We start from the raw sequence: 23,872 nt of genomic DNA on the forward strand, positions 1-23,872 counted from the left end.
GCTTTAAAACCTCAAATGGATGGTTTATGAATTTCAAGAAGAGGAATAAACTAAGCCATCAAAGGAAAACGCACCAAGCACAAAAACCACCGACAGCTTTGGGTCCAGCCATTACTTTCTTCCACCAAGCCGTCCGAAGACAACGTTTAATGCGAGACTTTGCAGATAGTGAAATAGTTAACATGGATCAAACACCACTGCCCTTTATTATGTCTGATGAAAGAACGTATGACGTAGAAGGAAAGAAAGAGATATGGGTGGCAAGTGGCTCATCTGGTCTCGAGAAACGACAGTGTACGGTTCAGTTGACTATATTTGCAGATGGAATCCCTAGGGTACGACCGATGGTCAAATTTAGAGGAATGGGATTAAGAATTTCACAAAAAGAAAAGTTCAGTTAAAATACCGGTATTATAGTGAAAACGGATTTTTAATAATAATTATAACTGTCACTAGCAATCCAATAAAATTTAGACTATAATAAATGCTTAAAAATGTACTTCCATTTTCAGAGTCAATGGGATAAGAGAGTCAGGGTGGAATTTCAACCTAAAGCATGGTGTGACGAAGGCATTATGAAGATTTGGATAGATGAAGAGTGGGAAAACCGATTTACCAATCCTGTGGCCCCAAATTGTAAGCACATGTTGATCACAGATGTACATAAAGCACAGCAAACAGACACAGTTAAGGAGCTTTTGGCCGCCAAACACAATGTGTTGGTCAACGTACTCCCTGGTTGTAACAGCAGAGTACAGCCCCTCGATGTTGTATTCAACAAGCCATTTAAGAATGCGATAAAAGAGGAGTTTTTATAACAAAGTGGGTTGGCAATGCCTGGTCCATGATGAACAGAAATCCATCGCTGCAAATTCGGTCGTTCAGAAAGTGTGGGATAAATGTAGCCCTTGATGGTTCTGAAAACAAAGAAGTAAACGCGAAGGGTTGGTTGGATATGAGATGCCATCATCGACAGACGACACTCTTGAAAAGTCCATTGTGGATGATGACGACGATGATAACGAAATGATTTTATTTGACGTTGAATCATAGGACTGTTTTTTTTGCTTTTATATTTGTTTTTTAATTGGTATATTAAACATAATTTCATGGTTGAAAAAATGTCTCAAAAGTCTTATTATTGTAGTAAAAATTCACAAAATTTACAGCATTCATTTCGAAAAGAAGCTCCCCTCTACAGTTTGCCAAAGTACTCTCGAAAAGAAGCCCATCTCGAAAAAAGAAGCCCATCCAAGAGAACTAGGTGGTTTTACGGTATGCTTTTGGGAAAAACGTGATATTTACTGTATTTGCCAATGTAAGGTAATTCCTACATTTCAAGCAAAACTAATTAACTTGATTTGTATTTAATTACTTATATCGGTTACATACATTTAGTAATATCCAGAAACTACCATTCCCACACAGTTTTTTTCATTATTACAAAACAACGCAACTAAGAATAAGCTTTATATTTTTGATACTACGTCAACAGATTCATTCATATGGAAAGTTGGAATTATTTAATTTTCCGCTTTGCCAAATTGGAAAATTTTAATTCATAACGATTTCCTTTTGGCAAATTGGAAGATATTGTGTTTATTACATTTGCACACTGCCGGTTGTAAAGGAGAAGATAATACGTGTCATGATGGCACAGGTGTGCATGTCATGACATATGAAATAATCACCCATCTGATTATAGAATACATGCCACTCACAATGTATTTATAAATTATAGTAAAATTAATAATATCAATTATTATTATTAATATTAAGAAATGTGATTATGTGAATGTGGTTTAATGAAATCTCTATGGTGTTATAACCAACCACAAATATAACAATTGTAGGTTCCAAGCAAAATGGGTACAATTGTTCAGCCTACATTTTCTAACAGTTTTTAGTCAATTTTTAAATTACATGACCAAAACAACCTTGTCAGCTGAAATAATATATCTCCCATATTATGTATGTATCATCTACAGTAATTACTGCCAAACAAAATATCCTAAAAAAACATATTCTATGAATAATAGAGATGGTGACAAAATAAATGGCTAAATTCAACCAAAAATCCATTAGCTGGCAGCCAATTTTTGGTCAAAGTGTATAAATTATGAGACATTAAAATGGCATATTCAACAGAAAAATGTTTAAGAATTATTTTGTTCAGGGGGACAATACATCTTTAAGTCTGGATATCACATTTGGTATGCTGGGATTTTTAATTCCTAATTGAAATTTAGAACACACTAAATCAATGATTTATTCTTTTAAGGTATACTAAATATAAATACAGAAGTGCATAATGGGTGAAAAGTAAACAAATATCATTCCTGTATATTATAAGTAATACTTCAAATAATTATATTAAATAGAATATTTGAATTATGTTTCCAAACAAGATATAAAATATATATTATTCATATTTTAATTTAAAAAATCTATATATAAATTTATGTAAGGGCAAAATCCGGTAAATCGCGCGTTACTTCTAGAATGTTTACTCGATGGTATATAAAGTTGGTTCGTACATTCGGTACTGATTTTAACCACCTGATGAAACCCTGTTTACTAATTAAATTGAGTTAGATAATTAGTTATTGAAAATTAAATGATTCAATGATTTGCCCCAAATAGGGGTGTTTTCTTGTATCTGGACAACTACCCCCTGGACAATTACCCCCTGGACAATTACCACCCGGACAACTACCACCCAGATAATGAACCCCCTAGGACAACTACCACCCGGACAACTACCACCCGGACAATTACCCACTAGGACAACTACCCTCTAGGACAACTACCCCCTTAGGACAACTACCCTCTAGGAAAACTACCCCCTTAGGACAACTACCCTCTAGGACAACTACCCCCTTAGGACAACTCCCACCCCGACAACTACTCCCTAGGACAACTACCCTCCTAGGACAACCCCTCTAGGACAACTACCCCCTTAGGACAACTACCCTCTAGGACAACTACCCCCTAGGACAACTCCCACCCCGACAACTACTCCCTAGGACAACTACCCTCTAGTCCAACTGCTATGCCCCTAGACAACAACACCCTCTGAACAACCACACCTATATCATGACACCTACACCTTAGGTTATAATTACGATCTTGTAAAACTTACTGAACTTCAAAACATAGGGAGAGAGATTGATCTTAAATGAAAGCTTTTGAATATTTTAATATGCGTATCGTCAGCAGTTATTTTACATTAAACGAGAATTGATCAAATTATTAAAACGTATTCTTGAAAAATAAAGGGGTGGCTTATTTTATTCTTGTGTGACATGAAGATGCCGTATATAAATCTAGGAACATACAGTTTACCTAGCTGCACCAGTCAATTAAACAGACGTCTTTCATTTAAGATCAATCTCTCTCCCTATGTTTTGAAGTTCAGTAAGTTTTACAAGATCGTAATTATAACCTAAGGTGTAGGTGTGGTTGTTCTAGAGGGGGAGTTGTGCTAGGGGCATAGCAGTTGGACTAGAGGGTAGTTGTAAGATAGTGGGACTGGAGCAGTCCCTTAATATCGATAAAATTGACCAGATTTTGTTCTCTCTTTTCTTTTTCAAAACAAATGTTTTACCGTAAGAGCTTATGTTATGCTGTTTAATGACATTATACGTTTATTACTACAAGTCCAGTAATAATGGAATATTGGTTTGGCTGTTACTACTTCATAGAAGAACTTTAATTGATTTGTTTTTTACATTTTCTCCCCACTCCTGAGAAAAAAGGACAATATACGTTTTTAGAACCTAAAAAATAATTATATCCATGATATTAATTAAAAAATTTCTTCTGGTTTCGACTCGTATAATGATATATGTAGTTCTTTGATAGTAAACCAATAAAACTTACTTACTTACGATCATATTTATTTTTGTATTTTGTATTTGTATTAATATTTGTCCTCAGTGAGGAAATTCGGATTAGGCCCTCCAAAAAAAAAATAAATATCGCTACACTTATTACAAAATAGACTACCAATCTTCGATACATACTGTACGTCGATATTTTAATTTCACGTCAAATATTGTTAAATGTATAATGTGGTACAACGCCCTCGTAGTCCCCTCTTCACACACAATTTGATTTTACAATACAAGGGGGTAATTTTAAGGGCCCGTCTAGGCATTATATAGTTATTTACAGTTACCGCAACCTTTGGTGGGTAGGAACCAACTTACACGTGGAAATAACTAAGTACCGTATAAACTGGCTCTAAGATACTAAACAAATTAGGATAGGCCTACAGTAGCCTACGAAGGATCACATGCCATAACGCAGAACAACTTTGGTGGGTAGGAACCAACTTAAGTATAAATTGGCTCTAAGAAACAATTGAAAACCATAAGGCAAGGCCTACTAATTAAGTTAAGTTAGATAATTATCCATTTACAATTAAAGAAAATTTACGATTTGTCCCAATAGAGATGTTATTTGTAAAACATTAAACAATTAATATTTCGTTTGAAGGTTTGCATGGCGAAATCAAATGTTGATATAAGTTTGCGGTACACCACGTATGTTAGTTCTGAAAAGAACTGTTGAGTTTCTCAACGTTTCGATCAATATGCTTTGATCGTCCTCAGGAGTGAGAATGTAGAAAGTCCAGGAAACTTGGAATATAAGTGGAAAAGGGGGGGATTGGTGTGAAAGTTAGAAACAATGGCAAGTTCCCACAAAGGGAGGGATTGAAACTAGCTGTAGAAGAGCATTGTTTCTCATGAACAATAGTGAATGGAAACTAGCTATAGGAGAGCCTTGTTTCTGATAGGTGTGAAAAGCAAGGTGTGACAAGCTAAAAACAATAGCTCTTGATGAACAGTGTTGTGTTTGTAGATTTCAATAGCTTCCCTGGTTCGTCTGGAATGCCAAAAAGGAATGGTAGAAATTAGTTCAACAACTCGATGTTGTTGTTTGTGAGAATGCATAACTATTGATGATTTGTCTTGCTCTCCTCTTCTGACATGGCCTTGAAGTTCTTTGAGCCTGGTTTGAAGGTCACGTCCAGTTTCCCCAAAGTATACCTTCGCACATTCACATGGGATACAGTATACACCAGGTTGGCTGTGTTTAGATGGTTTGTCCTTGTACATTTGAAGACACTGTGACAGCTTGTTGACTGCACTATGAAATACTTTTATGTCGGCATTTTGTAGTACTCTCTGGATACGATGATAAAAGCTGTCCCAAATATGGTAAAGATACAGACTTTCTGAATTCTACAGGATCACTGTTGTTGGTTAATGATAACTTAAAGTGTTTCCTGTTGTAACAATTGAGTTCCAATGCATTGTTGACATGTTGTATTTCTTGTCGAAGACACTTCTTGTCGCTGATAGTGTGTGCTCTGTTGATGAGAGTTTTACAAACCGATTTCTTTGTTGACGGGTGGTGGAAAGATCGCTTGTGTAAATATCTGTCCGTGTGAGTAGGTTTGCGATAAACTTTGTGGACAGAGTGCCCTCTGCTTCCTTTGTGACAAATACGTCAAGAAATGGTAAACTTTGGTCGTTTTCCTCTTTCATGATGAACGTAATATTTTGATGTTGAGAGTTAAGGTGTATTAGAAAACTATCTAAGTCCACCTTGTTGTGCTGCCAGATGATAAACCTGTCATCTACATATCGAAGCTAAAGTTTTGGTCACTTGTTGGCGGAGTAGAATGCTAGTTGTTTGAACTCCTCCAGATGGATGTTGGCAATGACTGGGGATAAAGGAGATCCCATGGCCATGCCTTCAGTTTGTTCAAAGTATTGATCACGCCACTTGAAGTTGGTATATGTTAGACATAGTAGAAGTAACTCATGGATTTCTTCTGCAGAAAGTGCGGCCCTCTGTTGGAGTTTAGGGTCAGCCTGCAGTCGATGTTTGACTATTATAGTGCAGGCTTCTCTGACTGGAACATTGGTAAATAAAGACTTAATTTCATTTCATTTTATTGCATATCAAAATCGCAGCCAATGGCTGAATTACATGATACTTACAAATATAACAAGAATATTTCTTACAAAAAACGCTGCTCGCTTATTGTTATTGCTAAGGTCAAGTCTGGGGGTCACTTCATCACGCCTAGATACTTCAAGTATCCTATTACAAACAAAAACTTCAATGGACTGTTTTGATATAATAATTCAATGATTATCTGACAGCGAATTATATCATGGGACTCATAAATACCAGAATGCTTTGGGATTTGTCGTTAGACTCTTTTCTCAGCCGTTTTTGGATTCAACAGGTGGTACCAATAAATTATAGTGGAGTTTCCATTTTAACAAAAATGTCAAAGTGTAGTACTATAAAGCTGCTTGATTTCATCTAATGAATGAGTCATCTCGTGTGACGTAGCGGGCTAGAGCAGCAGCGTGAAAACATTTAAAACAGGCATAAAACAGTATATAAAGAAGTAAGTATATAATTTATTTACAAGATTATGAAATTTGATAAAATTAGAAAATGTGGAAATTATGGAGTTATTAAGTGATTTACAGTAATATTATATTTATTTGTACATATTCACATATTATGTTAAATTTATTTATACATCATTCGTTACTGAATGGATAAAGAATATATTTAAAAATTGTTCCTCTTTGAACCAATTTTTTTTCCCATCCCTCAACCTTAATGTTACATACAAAACATGGGTTTTGTTAAATTTTACTCAAACATTTTGTGACTTTCTTTTTCGGAAGTAATTCCCAGGATGCTAATTTTAGTTGACTACATAAATCACAGTGTCTATTTATTGTTCCTGGAAACGGCTTGTTCTGCGGTATGTACATTTGAAATGAGCAGTTTTTTTACGCTGAAATTGTACTATTTATTTGAGAACCATCTGTGGGCACGACCTAGATGGTACACAAGGTTTTGTTAACATTTTGTTACACATCAACATTTTAAACTTATAATATATCAGTTAAATTTAATTCAAATTCTTTGATGAATTGCTTTCTATTAAAAACAATATTATTTGATCAATCAAGACATGGCCAAAGCCCATGGAGCCAACATAGTCCAACGTGCTCATCTCTGTCAACTTTTTTTAATGCGCACTGTAACATTGGTATACAAATTTATTTGTAATACTTTCTATTATTTGTTTACTAGTATCGAACAATGTCAGTTAAGCCTTCAACATGTATACCTAGATGTCAGTTAAGCCTTCAACATGTATACCTAGATGTCAGTTAAGCCTTCAACATGTATACCTAGATGTCAGTTAAGCCTTCAACATGTATACCTAGATGTCAGTTAAGCCTTCAACATGTATACCTAGATGTCAGTTAAGCCTTCAACATGTATACCTAGATGTGCAATATTACTAGCAGTCTTCCAGTCACTGTTTCTTATTCTTAACATGCAATTTGGCGAATTGTGTATGAAAATGTTGAATTACCCCAAATTTCACACCAATACATTAAAATTAAATTTGTAATCTCAAATTTTATTCCGTACATTAGATGCAAGGAATTTAGAATTATTACAAATAGATGTTCTAAGAGCAAAAAAAACATTCTTAGCTTTTTGACAATTTTACTCAATCATTATTCCATAAACCATTTGAGTTTTTGTATAATCATTTTTAAAATGTTTTTTTAACATGCCTCCTTTATTGAATAAGATTACTTTTGATTTATACTGTAGTAGCATAGAGGAAATTACAGGATCTACATATTTAATTAATATATATAATATATAATAATAATTATTTAAACATGATGACATCATCAAAATGAAACATGAAGATAGCAATATTCAAATGAATCCAAATTCATATCAACAATTAAACGTCCGTAAAAAGTTTTAATAATGATGATGGTTACTGTACTTTTCATTTTAAAGAGCTATAAAATATTCAAATGTACTGTGTAGGTGAAATTAAGTGACCCACATTATTCAAATTTTGAGGCATGATGATATTCAATCCTGATCTAATGCCAGGCTTGTAACTCGCATTTCATTTTGATTAATAACAAGTTGAGCTGTGTTTTATACACTTTTGGGCAGTATTGATAATTACATACTGCAGTAGTATTAATAATTAAAGATTTTAATTAGATCTGGAAAACATGTTTATTTTACAGAATTTGATATTCACTTTATTGCAGATGTAAGGTAATTTCCACATTTTAAGAAAAACTAATTAACTTGGTTTGTTACATACACAGTAGTACTATCCAGAAACTAAAATACAATTTTTTCATTATTACAAAACAATACAAATCTGCTGACACACACTATGTCAACAGATATATTCATATGGAAAATTATGGAAGTTGCACTTATTCCACTTTCCTCTTTGAAATTTGTAACAATTTTTAAGCGACAGCAAGTAAGGATTGGAAGGGAAAATTGAAATAATGAAATAAAAAACTAAAAAATAGGTTTATTGTATCGATATCATTTATCAATATTATTAAATCTATAAGTTCACTTCATAACAGCGTAGCATAATGTTCAGTTTTTTTCCCCTTGTGTCCCTCCAATCCCTGATGGTTTTTAAAATTTTAAATTAGTAAAAAAATTGTGGATTTCATCATTCTCAGACTTGTTTACTTACTTGTTGCTTCTCTTAGGAACTGTACACTTTTTAAAAGACATGATCAGAGAAAACATGCCAACCCCTGCTGAAGTGTATAGGTGTAGTTGTAACATGCAAACCCCTGCTGAAGTGTATAGGTGTAGTTGTAACATGCCAACCCCTGCTGAAGTGTATAGGTGTAGTTGTAACATGCCAACCCCTGCTGAAGTGTATAGGTGTAGTTGTAACATGCCAACCCCTGCTGAAGTGTATAGGTGTAGTTGTAACATGCCAACCCCTGCTGAAGTGTATAGGTGTAGTTGTAACATGCAAACCCCTGCTGAAGTGTATAGGTGTAGTTGTAACATGCCAACCCCTGCTGAAGTGTATAGGTGTAGTTGTAACATGCCAACCCCTGCTGAAGTGTATAGGTGTAGTTGTAACATGGCAACCCCTGCTGAAGTGTATAGGTGTAGTTGTAACATGGCAACCCCTGCTGAAGTGTATAGGTGTAGTTGTAACATGCCAACCCCAGCTGAAGTGTATAGGTGTAGTTGTAACATGCCAACCCCTGCTGAAGTGTATAGGTGTAGTTGTAACATGCCAACCCCTGCTGAAGTGTATACAGTAGGTGTAGTTGTAACATGCCAACCCCTGCTGAAGTGTATAGGTGTAGTTGTAACATGCCAACCCCTGCTGAAGTGTATAGGTGTAGTTGTAACATGCCAACCCCTGCTGAAGTGTATAGGTGTAGTTGTAACATGCCAACCCCTGCTGAAGTGTATAGGTGTAGTTGTAACATGCCAACCCCTGCTGAAGTGTATAGGTGTAGTTGTAACATGCCAACCCCTGCTGAAGTGTATAGGTGTAGTTGTAACATGCCAACCCCTGCTGAAGTGTATAGGTGTAGTTGTATTACAAGAGATATTTTCACTAGTTGGTTATGGTGTATCTATTTATTTGTCTAACATAACCTGACATTGTCAAACATGGAATTCTGGAGATCCTATTAGCTCCTTTTTTCAAAAACTCTCTTCGCTCGCTCCCCCTCTAGGAAGTGTAGACGATGGTTCTCGGAATGATAAAAATGTTCTCCTTGTACGTTTTCTGTCGGTTACCATTATTGAAAATGCTTGACATTCGTAAACTAAACTACTCTGTTTCACAGTGTTTTAGATGATTAATAACATTTTAAAGTATAGTGTTTATTGTTTGGTAGGGCCCTTTGGGGAGGCAGAGTTCATTTGAGGGAGGTGCTTATTCGAGAGATATATGTTAATTTTTTTAGTTTTAATAATATGGTAACATTTATAATCAAATGAAATCCTCTAATAGATATGAAAAGTGGTAAAAAAGAATAACAAAAATTAATGCTTGGTAAATTGTAGATAACAGTGCGATGAATTCTACTACAAATAGTATAATGATTATTATTCAAAGTAATGTTTTATTGGAGAAGCGTTTATTCAAATAAATACCATCCTAATAATTATTAATACATTACTTAATTTAAACATCTTTTGAAACTAACTGGCGTGACAAGAGTGGGCCCAAGAAAGAAGACATTACGGCTTGCAACATGGGCAGACATCCCGGTCCTAACGGGACAAAGATAGCCTACAGTTATTCGTGGTTTTCTTCTCTTGACTAATTCCTCTTAGTTTTTAATGCATTCTTTTATTCCGATAATTATGGGTTTGAATTATAATTTCTCAAGAACTAATGTATCCGCTTTCAAGCGTAAAAGAGGGCGCCGTGCTGGTCGGAATATGCGGAAGCAAATACTTGTTCAGATCGGAAGAAGAGTAGATAATATTAATGGTGAGAGAGGGCCTAGCATTCTTGTTCCAATTTTGTGTTAACATAAACTTAGTAGGTCTAACATTTACCCTAGTGTTTTTCTGTGTAATGCGCGCTCGTTATGTAATAAGATGAATGAATTTGAGTTAGTTTTAGCAAACAGTAACATTGATATTGCTGGTATAACAGAATCGTGGTTTCATTCTGATTTTTCTTCTGAGTGTTCGGCAGTTCAGGGTTTCTCATGCATTTGGAATGATAGAAGTAATCGCGTTGGCGGTGGTGTTGTTCTATATATTAATGAAGTATATGATTACGAAGTTGATGATGCATGTCCTATTGATCTTGAATGCCTATGCGTTGATGTTAAAATGAACATAGGCCTATATCCATCACGCCTGTTTTTGGTAGAATTTTTGAGAGCTTCCTTTCTGATTGGATAGCTACTGATTTCAGACCTCTTATGGATTCCCAACAGTTTGGAAATGCGAAGGGTTCATCACCGACTCATTACCTTGTTCAACTCTGTAATAGGCTTCTGTCAGGATTAGATAGCTCAGGTATGTATGGTACTATTTGTGCCATAGACTTTAGTAAAGCCTTTGACCAGGTCAACCATTCAATTCTGATTAACAAATTAATTGGTTTTAATATCATGCCCTCTCTCATTCCAACGGTGTGTAGCTTCCTCTCGCAAAGAAATCAGTGTGTGCGGTTGGGCGGTTCAGTCTCAATTTGATCTTTATTAATTTGCAGTAATATTTTTATTTTTTAACTACTGTACCTTCACACACGCGCGGTCCGTTCCTAAAATAAACAAAAAACTGAAATGGCTATGCAACTTAAGCTCCAGTCCTACTATTGGTTTTTTTCTTCCTTCTTCCAAAGGGACACTGTATTGACCAAAGATACTATAGCGCCACGAAGTGGCGCAAGATAGGGAACTCCTATCTCTTATACACTGCGCATGAGTGAAATTCCATGGGCAGCCATTCCGGCAAGCAAGTTACGCGATCACATACCCCGGAAGTGTATAATAAACCATTGAACCACATCCACGTGTGACGTGTTATTGTTTGTTCGGGAAGTTTTCTCGTGTTGTATTGGGTAAATTGTAGTGGTAAGTTTTTAGAATATATATTTTTTTGTTAGTAAACATTAACAAAATTATTAAATTGTTGTTTAAATTTAGTTCAGGCAGGCGTTTCTGCGCAATCCGATCTAGGCCTAGGGCCTAGATAGTAGTATGCCTAGTAGGCATATTTAATGCCGAATACTAGGCCTAGGCCTAGTTTAGTTAGTATGATGATTAATAAAAAAAAGTATGGGAGGATGAATGATATTGATTGGCGTCTTGATAGATGGATCAAACAAGGCTTGGATGGATGGAAGATTAAGAAAAAAACTGAAGCTGTTCGGGAATTAGGAGTTTTTAATAAAAATGTACAAGACAATATAGCGTTTTATTAATAATAACATTAACAGAAATAATTAAATGTAATGAAATAAAAAATCGTGAGGATGTTATTGTTTGTTTTTTTTTTATTTAATAAATTTAAATTATAAATTTGATCCTCATATTTATTTTGTTCTTCATCTTTATTTGAAAAATATTTAGTTAATTAATGTAAACATTTTTGAATACTTACAATATTAATAAATAGTAGGCTATTGACTTTTGTTTTGAATTTAAAAATGTATAGTATTTTAAAATACTATAATATTGTAATCAAATGATTATGTAACAGTTCGAAAAGTGACCAAATAATTTAATGATATATTTTTCCCTATTTCAGAAAGATGTCTGTCATCATACTGTAAAATTGAGAAGATAGATGATTGAGTGCAAAGTGGTATTTTACACAAGAATTAAATACAAAGGCCAATAGTAATAATAGTTTATATTTTTGATTCTTGAAAAGGAGCAGTATCCTATGGGATTACAAATAAAATCACTATTTTCACACACCTCATACTTTAAAGTGAAAGGAAATAACCAGAATTCAGTTATTATCAGTACTGTTGTTTAGGCCTATTGGCTTCTTTTTAATACAAGAAATCAAAATAATAGAATTTTCCTTGTATTTAAGAAGGCTAAAACCATACATTCGTAATTTATTTATTGAGTGTATTTAATTATTCCACCATTATTTATTAATATTGTATAAAGCGAGATTTTTCAGTATTTTTATTGCATTTTAATCCTGTCTGTAATATTGAAAGTTGAGCTAATAAAAGTGGGTTGAAAAGAACAAATTATGATTATGAATTTTTAAAATTAATATTTAATACTTTTACTTTTTTGAAATTAAAAAAATGTAACAATTGTTTTTGTATCTAGTAATGTATGTACAGTATACTACAGTTGTGGCAGATCGTAGTAAAATTCCCCTTGCAATGAAATAACTTTGTAGGCCTGAAGCACACAAAATAGAAAGAGAGGGTCCGAACAGGGGAAAGAACATCCCTCTGCCCATAAATTTTTTTTTTTTTAATTAAAAAGACAGTTTTGGACAATATATTTGGCAATTATTACAATTCATCTCCAAAAAATGCTTCTCTCGCACATAAACTAAGCCATCATCCCAGCCTAGGCCAAAGGCGGCCGACCTTGGGCGTGAAGTGCGTAGCATCGCGCTGCGCGCCGCGACACTATTTATAACTATGCCTCAACCGACTGCCTACAAAATTCGTCCCCCATACAGTCAGTGTTTATTCTGTAGCCGTTTGAGGTTGGACAGTGATATACGCATATGTAAGTGTAATATCAAATGGAGTAAATTTATATAATCGAATTTTATATAGATGTTCTTTCATTTTGACGCGAAAGATAAAATAAAGTCGTACTGTTTATCGCGTAGATGTAAATCCTATTTGTTTACATTGATTTGGTGGCGTGCCGCATTGCCTACTGGGTAATCCGCTTGCCGGAATGGCTGCCCATGGAATTATCATTTTTCGAGCGTCAGTTCCATATCTTGCGCCACTACGTGGCGCTATACGATCTTTGGTATTGACTGATAGAAAGTGCCTGTTTCCAGTCACCTTTAGGGTCAAATCTATTATTTTAACTGCTCCCTTGTGTATAAAAGAGAGAAAATAGTTGAAACCAGGTTGTTGCAAGGTGAACCCGGAAATTACTTTGACCTGCGAAGAATTGAAATTGAGTTGAAAATCTTCTGTTGAAATCATAAATTGTGTTAAAAAACTCTTTATAATATCTTCCTAAGATAGAAATATGGAACAATAGCGTCTATGTGAAAACTAATGTTATCAAATCTACGTTTCGCGGTACATCTGAGATAGATAAGGTAGGTATCCAAGGCGGAGATTTGTACCGAAGTTTTTGCATTGTGCTCGTCTATGTCAGAATTAACCATAATTTATATATACTGTAGACTAGATGGTACGCGAGAGAAGCGAGCGTACCATCTAGGTCGTGTCCACAGATGGTTCTCGAATACACAGTAATTTCAGCGTAAAAAAACTTTCAATTTCAAATGTACGTACCGCAGGACTATAAATACATTGTCAGAAACGAATAAATAGACACGATGATTAATGTAGTCAACAAAAATTAGCACACTGGGAATTAGGCCTACTTCCGAAGGAGAAACTTGTCTTAAAATGAGTCCAAAAAAATAAAACTGTCCCTGTTATAGTCGATTGAAATAGTAAAGTACATGTAACGATACACCACTACGACGTTTAGATTTTTTATAATTACTAATTAATACAATAAACAGTAATCACATTCACAGTAAGAACATTTCACTTCAAATGGCGACCAAAAATGGTTATTACGTACAGTATTTATTTTAGTAATATTGTCAAAGTATTGCAATGCTATATCTCAGTTGTAAGTTTATTCTCAAAGGGCCCATAAATTTACCTACTTGTGTTAAACCATGGAGGGCTCATAAATTTACCTACAAACTGGGAGTCTGAGAGATTGGAATGTTCCATTCATCACAAATCAATACATTTGTATAAACGTATATTAAATCTATCAAAATAGTATTTTTTTAAGAAAATCGGCCTGTCTTCATTCAACATTATGATACTGTACTCGAGCTTTTGAACCGGTTTTCAGCTATTAAAAACAATTATCGTAGGAGGAGATAGGAAAATGCGAAGCATCCTCGTATTATTGTGTGCAGGTATTTTTTAAGAGGACATCCATTAGACAGTGTATACTACGGTCGGAAAACACCCCTATTTGGGGCAAATCGTTCAACCTAAATTCGTTTTAATTGTCAATAACTAATTATCTAACTCAATTTAATTAGTAAATAGGGTTACATCTGGTGGTTTAAATCAGTACCGAGATTCTAACCAACTTTATATACCATCCAGTAAACATTCTAGAAATAACGCGCGATTTACCGAATTTTGCCCTTACGTAAATTTATATATAGATAAAGATCAACATACCTTGAGCATGTCTACAACAGCAGTTCTGCCTTCTTTAGCAAGCATTACATGAAATGGATACAATTTTTCAAGGACATTTTGAACAGATGCATTTGGTACAGAATTCTAAAAAGAAAAATCATTATTAGGTTTTATAACACTAATTAACTGAATACAGGGAAATAACAAATCATAGTTAAAATAGGTTAGGGAGCCTCTCAGAACAAGTCAAACCGTCGGCCACACCCTGTCATCAACCTGGTTAATTAACCCATAAATAGCGATGCGCATAGATTATATTGGGAATTTTCCATTACCAATGGGTTAAGAAGGCCACTGAATGGTTCGTATTAAAGCCCCATTCCCTACGTTTTTTAGATCTGATTTAAGATCACAAACTATATTTAATGTAAAAATAATACTATATGATCCTATTGTGATAACTTTTTTCGTCTTTAAACGGTTAAAAATGTGAAAAATAAGTCGATTCTAATAATTATAGCGGCCCGCTATAAATCCCAAAATGCATTGCGCGCGGATTGATATTTTTGTTTTTCACCTGTAATTCGCCCACTTTTCGATCGATCGTGAGGCCAAAACAAATGGAAGACTCCTAACTTTTCAGCGAAAATACCGGGTTTTCCCCAATTTGTATCAACGGAGTCTGGCAAAAATAGAAAGACAATTAATGCAGCAACTATACAACGTCAGGCTAGGTATATAGGTAGCGTACGATGTTCGTACGTTACCGATGTTTACCAGCTAGGCCTACAAAACTAAGCCTAGCTAGGCTAGGCCTAAGACTGTCCACGAGAGGTCGATCGCCGCGAGCTACTTAGGTAGTGCATTGTTTCTCACTTTTTATCATAATTTACCATAAAACGTACATTTAAGACAAGGAATGACATGGTTTAATGTTTTTAAAGTGATATATATGTATTATTTTCCAAAAAACGTCCAAAATTGCAGGGAAGGGGTCCTTAAACATTCAGTATTCAACAAATTACTGATGTTAGTCTTTAGATCATTGCCGTCGTGAGGTGGTTTCCCGAATGATCGTAAAATCAAAACGGTACTGGGTATGACCAACTAACGTTCTTGTCACCAACTAGTCATCCATTCATAGAAGTACTGATGTAGTAGCCTATCTGTACGGTGACCATAGAATGTGACCCGAGACAAGACTAATACTACAACTTTTAGTTGATAGAAGATTGAAAAAATTTTGTTAAGAAGAGTTGTACTGTATGTGGATGTTTAATGAAATTATGTCAATAATGATAACATACTAGCCTAGGCATATAAATAGTAATGTTTGTTAGTATAAATAATAAGAATAAGATATAAGGAAGAAAAGCAAAGAGACTATGGAGTGGCTATTCATACAATACTAAGTATCGTAGTTTTAAATTATAAATTTTAGGCGATCTTGTCAAAGGTCAAGCGCCTATAGCCTGCCACGTTTCGATATTCAATATTGAACTTGACCTCAACATCAATGAAAGTACACCAGATTATCAAATCCAGACTAGCAGATGAAACACATCACATCTCAAACCGAACATCAAAAGAAAACAAGAAATCATTCCCAGCGTGATCGCGGATGCTACTTCTGTGGAGAAGAGAATCATCAAAGAAAGGACTGTAAACATGGTGGTCCAATCCGTTGCCGCAGTTGCTCACAATTGGGACACAAACGTGGTCACTTTAGTTGCCGAAACAACTAGGTGGTTGGCGAAGAAGCTAAAGCCATACCTGTATATCAAAGGGAAGAGACTAGGGGTAATGTGAACTCGTATTTTCTAGTTGTAACAAATATAGTATTTTAACTAATATAATTGAAGATCAAAATATTGATGAACCTATTAATGTAAATATTAATATTAATAACCAATGTACTCCTAATGGTAAAAGCAAACAAACAAAGCGTAAAGTTATAAGACGTAGCAGGAAATTGAAACGTAATTTAAATGAGAATTTCAAAATTGCTTATAACAATATAAGGGGATACAAAAGTAAAAAATACGAAGTACAACGTTTTTTAAACAAAAATAATATAAATATATTTGGGGTTGTAGAAACCTTTAAAAAAAATAATGATAAGATCAGTATCAAAGGTTACAATTGGATAGGTAAAAAAAGATCAGAAGAATTTAAGAAAAGCCAAGGTGGAATTGGTCTATTTATTAAAGAAAATATACAAATCTTAGATGATGATGTGTTAAATACAAGGTTTGATAGCCTAGAAAGATTATGGGTTAAAGTAAAATTAACAAACTCTCCAAGTACAGTATATTACATTGCAATAGTGTATTTTCCATGTGAAGGTACAGACCGAAATTTAATGGATGAACTATATATTTCTCTCTTAGCAGAGAATTAATTAGAAATCACACAAAGTTTTGACGATGCTAGCATCATTATTATTTGTGATTTCAATGGAAAAATTGGAGAGATAATCAATGGTGGGGATGACGTAATCAATCACAATGGACAAGGGTTGATTAACTTTTCTAAAGATAGTGATCTCATTGTTCTCAACAGCACAATTAAATGTACTGGTACTTTTTCATGGATCAAAAAACAACAACAAAGCGATCATAATGTAATGATTGAAATGTTGATTAACAACCAATTAAACAAATCAAAATATACAGATATTGAAACCGAAGATCAAGTAATGTGGAATATAAAGGCAGACCAAGACTGGGGACCTTTCCAACAATATTTAGATATACAATTTAGTGATTGGGACCCAAATAATTTAGATGCAGATGAGGTCTGGAAACATTGGAAATCTATAGTAATCTCGGCCGCTAAAGAATGTTTTGGATATAAACCAAAATATAAACATGTTAAACCATGGTTTGACAAAGAAATTGAACAGTCCCTGAAGACGAGAAAAGATGCCTGTCGAGCACACCGTAATTACCATAAATACAATCCACTTAATGATAGTACATGTAATAATCTGTGGAATGATTATCAGGTCAAACGTAAACAAACTAAATTATTAATAAGACAAAAAATTATACAAACAAAAGTAGAAAATTGTTCAAAACTATTGGAAAAGGGAGGCCCTCAATGTCGTGACTTCTGGTATATGCTTAAAGGTAAAAAAGAGAAACAGACAGTAAAAGCAATAATAATACCTGGAACTAATATTGTTACAACCGATAGGGAAACAATTAAGACGTCTCTTAAAATCCACTTTAATACATTAGGGAAAATGAACCAAAACCTAAAATGCGATGATCTGAACGGAACATGGCCAATAATCTGAATGATACTTTTAATTGGCAAGATGGAAATAATGAGAACACTATTGAAGAATTGAATTTTAGTCTAAATAATGTAGCCATAGCAATAACATATTGCAAAAACAATACAAGTCCAGGAATCGACACAATAACAAATGAAATGTTAAAGAATGGAGGTAATCAGATGACTGAGAACTTTGTTTAAAATGTTTAATAGATTGAAAGAATTGCAATGCATACCTAATGAATGGAATAAAGGTACAATAATACATGTAAAAAATCTAAACAACTATAGAGGTATAACATTAAACTCTTGTGTATCGAAAGTCTACAATAGGATCATCGCCCAAACAGTGTCAAGTTTTATTGAGGAATATGATTTATTAGATGAAGTACAAGGAGGTTTTCGTAAGAATAGGTGTTGTGAAGACCATGTGTTTACCCTTAAAAGCATAATCGCAACCAGAAAAGCTGAAGGTAAAAAAACTTACCTTGCTTTCATAGACTTCAAAAAAGCATTTGACACTGTTTGGAGAGATGGCCTTATTCAGGCTGTCAACAATATCAAAGGAAATTTACTTAATATAATTAAGAACCTTTATCTGAATGTACAATGTAAAGTAGCATTTGGAAACACTGTTACAGATTATTTTGGTAATGACGAAGGTGTAAAGCAAGGATGTACTATTACCCTTATTGTTTTCAATATTCATTAACGAACTGTATAAAATGATTAAATGTAAGAACTTGGGTGTAAATATAGCCTCTTTTGGGCAGATGATGTGGTTTTAATTGCAGAGAATGAACGAGATTTGAATTCAGTATTAGAAATGACAGCTGAATTCTCACTAAAATGGAAACTTTCGTTTAATTATGAATAATCAAATGTTTTAATCACAGGCCAAAGAATCAATTTACACAGAAAATGGCGACTAGGTGAAAATTATATATTGGAAACAGAGACCTATAAATACCTTGGTGTACATATATCTCGATCATTGTCTGATGTATGTCATATAAATGAAGTAATTAAGTAAGGTAACCGTATAATTGCTTACATCAAATCCATAATATCGGAACAAGTAGACTTTAACAGAGTCTACTATGGCGATTTGCTTTGGAAAATGATCGGACTACCTACCATAAACTATGCTAGCTCTGTTTGGCTCTGTAATGGGAAAACCTCACAAGACAAAATTGAGAATCTACAATATCAAATGGCTAGAATAATACTAAAAGCCCTGAGAAATGTTGCCAAAGAAGCATTGTATGGTGATTTGGGATGGCAAAGTATTATTTCCCTACAAAATGATTACAGAGTTCAATATTTTAACAGATTAAAGAATATGGAAGATTGTAGGTGGTCTCGATTACTTTTCAAGGCAATTTTATCTGTTCAAGAAAATATGACATGGCATTGGTTATCCAATGTTAAAAAGATATTTTAAATAAAACAAATTTTATAGACAAATTTAATCAAGAACCATCTACTAACTGGATAAAGCAATTTAGGAAAAATAATAAACAGGTTGATCATAACGAGTGGTTTTCAAAGGCCCAATGCAAAACAACGTTAACGGAATATACTACTGTATGTATAAAGGAACTCCAAACCTTGAACAATATTTATTAGATAAAACTAATTTTAAGAGTATTAATTTAAAATTTAAAACAAGATCAAACTCTCTAGATCTAGAGGGTCATAGACAATCCTGGTCAAGTCATAACATAGGATTATGTAAGATGTGTAGTACTAACGAAAAAGAAAGAGTAAACCATTTTTTATTTAAATGTCCTTCATTAAACTCTGTTAGAAATGATGTATACTTGGATCTTAAGAACAACCTCATAGACAATAATTTAAGTATGTACTGGGATAATTTTAATTGTGGATCTCAAGAATTAAAACACCACTTTATGCTAGACAATTTATTCACTGAAAATGAAACATTAGGAGAAATCTTTGATTTTGATTGTAAAAAATATTTAATGAAAGCATGGGTTACTAGATCTACAATTTTATCAACATTGCCTCTCTCAACTAATTGATTAATATAGCAAACAAGCTACAGATATCTCTATGAGGATAATAATAATTCAACATTTATTAGTTTCTATCAATGGTATAACAATACAATAAAAAAGAATGATAATTTATAATGAGAAAATACAAAAAATACCATTAATAGAGGATCTTGCAAGAAGAGAATACTTGTCACGCAAGACCCATAATCAAAAGAAAAAAATACATTTGTATATAATTATTAAATAAAATAAAAGAAAGTCATGACAAAAACAGTTTGAAGGTCTAGTTTGAGTACAATGATAACAAATTACTTTTAAGTTTTTTACGAAAAGTTGGGAGAGAGGAAGAGTTAACAATACTAGTATCTAATTGATTCCAAATTAAAGGGCCAGAAACATAAATAAAGTGGGAAGAACTAGTTAATCTTACAAAAGGAATAGTTAACTGAAACTTATGAACAGTACTTCTTAAATTATGACCATGGTTGAAATCAGCAGTGTTAAATAAATTCATCATGGGAGAAGGAAGATTGTTAGAAAAATATTGAAAGACAAAAGAGGCACTTTGCAATTTATGTATATCACCTAACTTCAGTAACTTAAGTTCATAAAATAAAGGTTCAGATGGAGTAATGCGAGACGTACAAGTAATATTTCTAATAGCACGCTTAATCAGCTTATTAAGTTTATCGAGATGTGATGGATAGTCAGCAGCCCAAATAATGTTACAATAATAAAGATGAGGTAAAATTAAAGAATTATATAATGAAAGAAGGATACGCCGGGGAAAAGTTTGCTTAAGATTATTTATAATCCCAATTGTTTTAGAAATTTTATTTGCAATATGATTCTGATGACTGGTCCATCTCAAGTTTTCCTGGATTAAAACACCAAGGAACATAGTCTCTGACGTTTGTTTAATGTTATCTCCATTAATAAATATATTGTAATCAGTAAGGTCTAACGATTGACGTTGTGTATGAAAAAGAATGTAATTGGTTTTCATGGAGTTTATAAGGAGTTTATTTGAGATGAACCAGTCATTATATTTTGACAATTCATTATTAACTATAGAAAATAAAACTTTTAAATCTGAATGAGAAAAAAATAGTGTACAGTGTCATCAGCAAAGGAGATGACATGGATGGTGTCACTGACTCTGGATAAGTCATTTACGTAAATTAAAAAAAGGAGAGGGCCAAGAACCGACCCTTGTGGCACCCCACATGTCATCTCCTCCTCTGGTGATAAACAATTACCAAACGAGACATATTGCTTCCTCATACTTAAGTAACTACGAAACCAGTTTAAGGTAATACCCCTGATTCCATAATTGTTAAGTTTATTAATAAGTATACGGTGATCTATAATATCGAAGACATTGGATAAGTCGACAAAGACAGATAACAAAAATTTTCTTTTTTCAAAGGAGTTTGTTACATTATTTATGAGATCAAGGATTGCATGTGAAGTGGAATGAGATTTACGAAAACCATATTGATGAGCAAAGAGTACGTTATTGCAATCCAGGAACTCATAGAGACGGGAGTACATTAATTTTTCAATGATTTTGGAAAAGGTACTAAGTAGTGAAATGGGTCTGTAATTTGAAAGTATATCTTGTCTACCTTTCTTGAAAATTGGAATAACTTTTGCTAACTTTAAATAATTGGGAAAACTACCTGAAGAAAAAGATGAATTAATACAGAACGTAAGGTGATTAATAATGAATGGAGAAATCAATTTAATAACGTATGGTGTAACTCTATCATCGCCACCTCCTTTCTTTGGATCAAGATCATTTATAATTATCATCACTTCATGTTCAGTTACAGGATTTATAAAGAAAGAATGGAGAAGGGGATCAGGAAGATATAATTTTGGATTAATTAAGGAATCTGGCATTGCATTTTTAAGTGAAGTGCCAATTTGAGAAAAATATTTATTAAATTGATTACAAATATCTATTTCAGATGTAATGGTATTGTCATTTATTGTAAGTTGTTTGGGATAGTTTCGACTTGACTTATTAGGGGATAAAACAGAATTAATAATGGACCAGGTTTTTTTAAGATTCAGTTTCAGTTTCAGTTTCAGTTTCAGTTTATTTTCCATTTCAATTTATGAACATAAGATAAACAACTTATATGGATGGATAACCGTGTCAAATTGTAAAGAAAAATAATTCTTTTTTGCAGTGCGGCAAAGCTTATTAAACATATTGTTATATTTTGTGTATGTTATAGTTTGCGATTAGGATCTTGTGATAAAATAAATTTTTTGTATAATTTTTGCTTTTTTTTACTACATTTTCTAAGACCAGGCGACATCCATGGTTGTTTAGACATTTTAGTTTTGGGTACAGATTTATAGGTGGTATGTTTATCATGTATTATAGAATTTTAATAAAAATGTGTCAAAAGCGAGATTAGGTGTGGCGTTATAAACTTCAGACCAATCTTCGTTTATGATGTCATTACAAAAGGCATTAACATCCTGTATGCGGGGAGACTGTCTATCAATAGGCTTGTTATAATGGCATTGGTCATCATGAATAAGTTGAAAAATGGGAAGATGGTCAGAAATATCTGTAATAAGAACACCGGAGAAAATATTAGAATGAGTTTGGTTGGTATAAGTGATCAATTAGAGAGGCAGTTGTTGTAGTTATTCTGGTAGGTTTCGATATAGTGGGATAAAAAGAATGTGAAAGAAGTAGATCAAGATAATTTCCAGTGCTGTGATGATTATGATATTTAATTAGATCAATATTTATATCCCCCATAATGTGACACTTCTTATTTTCAGAATCAATTTTACTTAGAACACTGTCTAGTGATTCAGAAAAATGGTCAATACAACTTCAAGGTGGACGGTATATTATACCGACAACAGTAGATTTTTTGTTATGGTTACTAAGTTCAATGAATAGAGATTCATAAGGCAGAGGAAGCAAGATGTCATGTCTGATTTTAACATTTATATCATTATGAACAAATAAAGCAACACCACCACCAATTCTAGTTGACCTATTTTTAGAGAAAAAAGTATAGTTATGTAAGGAGGGAGTTGGCGAGTTATCATATAGCCATGTCTCTGAGAGACCTACTATTGAGAAATCAATGCTTAAATTGTCTAACAGACGTATGAGTGGGTCTACTTTAGTTTTAATACTTCTAATGTTCAGATGAAAAAGGGAAAGGCTAGTATTGGAATCATTTGTGAAGGTTGAATTAAACTTGTCACAATCATAATATGAACAGTTATCAAGAGTAGTTGATCTCGAGTTTAATTGATCGATTAAATCTGCTGACTGCTCATCAAAATTATCAAGGTTGTGAGTTAACGGATTAAAGTTAGGTAGATTCGAAGTTACACTATCAATCATTATACAGTTGAACAATTAATATTATATATAATGTACATGACGCAAAAAGTTAAGTAAAATAAATAAAACATAAATAAATAAATATACATACATAATTAATAAAAATATGAATACATTATATGCAAGTTCATTACAAAGTAAGTATTATAAATAAATAGTCAATTTCTTTGCTTCTTTGCTTCTTTGCTCCGCCAAATAATCAGGTACATGATGGTCCAACATAACATAATGGTTCTCGTATATGTAAATAAAAAACGCAATGCACACGTCTACTAGGCCTTCTAAAGGTAGAATATACGATTATATAAAATAGGCCTACGTGTCAATGTGCGATAAATACTTGAATAGTTGAATAGGATGTATCTGTAAGTTTTATTTATTTATTTTTACTTATTTATTATCATATATTTTTGTTGTTCTGTTTTTATTTTTGTA

The 23,872-nt window shown here is 33.4% G+C and overlaps 1 protein-coding gene across 1 annotated transcript in view; it reads right to left on the reverse strand.

Moving 5' to 3' along the window:
• LOC140048886 (von Willebrand factor A domain-containing protein 8-like) overlaps positions 1-23,872 on the reverse strand; it is a 96,806-nt gene that overhangs the window by 57,743 nt on the left and 15,191 nt on the right. The window contains exon 10 of the mRNA XM_072093691.1: positions 14,786-14,890. Coding sequence (XP_071949792.1) covers positions 14,786-14,890 — 105 coding nt within the window. The remainder of the gene's footprint in view (positions 1-14,785; positions 14,891-23,872) is intronic.

This window comes from Antedon mediterranea, chromosome 5 (assembly GCF_964355755.1).
Source record: "Antedon mediterranea chromosome 5, ecAntMedi1.1, whole genome shotgun sequence".
In the NCBI taxonomy this organism is placed as follows: domain Eukaryota; kingdom Metazoa; phylum Echinodermata; class Crinoidea; order Comatulida; family Antedonidae; genus Antedon; species Antedon mediterranea.